At 31.2% G+C, this 1,757-nt stretch overlaps 1 protein-coding gene across 1 annotated transcript; it reads right to left on the reverse strand.

Annotated features, from left to right (window-relative positions):
- Positions 1-1,102: 1,102 nt before the first annotated feature.
- On the reverse strand, positions 1,103-1,642 carry LOC110670240 (wall-associated receptor kinase-like 2). The gene is made up of 2 exons (XM_058142174.1): positions 1,307-1,642; positions 1,103-1,228 (listed from the first exon to the last, which is right to left on the reverse strand). Exons 1-2 carry the CDS (start codon positions 1,640-1,642, stop codon positions 1,103-1,105), a joined length of 462 nt encoding a protein of 153 aa, XP_057998157.1.
- Positions 1,643-1,757: the final 115 nt, after the last annotated feature.

The following is a 1,757-nucleotide window of genomic DNA, read 5'->3' on the forward strand; positions in this document are numbered from 1 at the left end:
AGAGAAAATGGGTTTATATAACCTTAGTTCAACTATTAAAAATAATTTTAATTAACCATTTTGAGCTTAGTGATTTAGGGCCCAAAGATTATTTGGAACATTGGAGCAGGTGTTACATAAACCATCAATGATAGTCCTCTAAGATAATAAAGACAAGTAAGTTAACAAAGTTACTCATTCAAGCTTTGCTAGTTCAACGATAAGGGACTCAATAAGAAAACATTACCAAATGGAAATCCATAGGTTTAAGATTGACATCGCATACCATATATGCCATATATTTCTAATCCAGAATCGTAGATTTATCATCAAAACCGAAGGTAAGTTCTGTAATGTATATATAAAAAAAATGACACCTAAAAATCTTTGTTATATATATATGTATATATATGGTGAATTGACAATTTGATATTTGGGTTTTGTCTTAAGTTACATTTTAGTCTCCAAATATTGAAAAATTAATTATTTAATCATTGAATTTTACACTATATTACACTTTAGTCTCTAAATCTTGAGAAATGAATTATTTAAAGGGACTAAAGTGTGATACATTGCAAAATTTAGGGATTAAAAATTAATTTCTTAAAATTCAGGGATTAAAGTGTAATACAGTGCAAAATTCAAGTACTAAAAAATTAATTTTCAAAATTTAGGGATTAAAATGTAATATATGAAAAATCTAGGAATCAAATTGTAAATTTCCCTAAAAAAATACAAATAAAAGGCTAGAAATCTTTATTAAAAAGTCACATAAAAATGTTTATTACAAAAAAAAAAAGGACAAAGACAAGGCTAGAAATTTCAACAACTTTCATGCAAAAGAGGAAACAAAAAGGCAATGGTAAAATGCTTGATCCACTTCAAGAATTAAAAAGAAACATGTGCTTTGATAGATATATAATCTTCTCGATCACCAAGTTCTGTTAGCAATCAATGATTCAACATCCATTGATAGAGTTTGAACATTACTAAAATCACAACTAACTGTAATAGCAATATCATCTGCTAGGGTGTCATTAGTCTTACAGCTATCTCTAATAGAATCATCATCAGATAGAGCGTCTTCAATCTCTTCATTTTTTTGTTGAATATTCAACTTACTTCATGATGCTTGAATCCCTTCCAACTCCATTGCAACTTCTTTCATTGTAGGTCGCTTCTTTCCATTCAAATTTAAGCATCGTTTTGCAAGATTAGCAACTTCAATAATTTCTTCCTCATGGCAGGGCTACAAAATGCGAGAATCAATGATATCAATGAGTTTATACTCTTCCATCAAAAGAATAAAATGTTTGGCTAAACTCACGATTTCTTCTGAGCTTCTTGAACAAATTGGTTTTTCTCCACTCAAAAGCTCTACCAGAACTACTCCGAAACTAAAAACATCACTCTTGTCTATAAACTGACAGGATTGAAAGTACTCTGGATCCAAATAACCAAAAGTGCCTTGTACACGAGTCGTCAAATGAGTTTGATTGATGGAAATTGATCTTGAAGTTCCAAAATCTGATACTTTTGCTCTATTTTTCTCATCTAAGAGTACATTTGTGGACTTAATGTCACGATGGTAAATAGGAATAGAAGCTGCTGAGTGCAAATGTGCAAGTGCTCCAGCAACTTCACCAGCAATCTGTACCCTCATTTCCCATGGTAATGAAGCCTCCTCACTTTGGTCATGGAGATATTGGAAAAGAGATCCATTAGGTATGAATTCATAAACTAGCAAAGGAACTTGGGTCTCCAAGCAACATCCCAAC

The sequence above is a fragment of the Hevea brasiliensis genome, unplaced genomic scaffold (assembly GCF_030052815.1).
Source record: "Hevea brasiliensis isolate MT/VB/25A 57/8 unplaced genomic scaffold, ASM3005281v1 Scaf362, whole genome shotgun sequence".
Classification (NCBI taxonomy): Eukaryota; Viridiplantae; Streptophyta; class Magnoliopsida; order Malpighiales; family Euphorbiaceae; genus Hevea; species Hevea brasiliensis.

Bases quoted from the DNA above. Each gene is read 5' to 3' on its own strand.
- LOC110670240 (XM_058142174.1), bottom strand. From the start codon at position 1,642: ATGAGGGTACAGATTGCTGGTGAAGTTGCTGGAGCACTTGCACATTTG. The intron at 1,229-1,306 runs GTGAGTTTAGCC...CGCATTTTGTAG, and splicing joins CAAGAAGCTCAGAAGAAATC to CCCTGCCATGAGGAAGAAAT.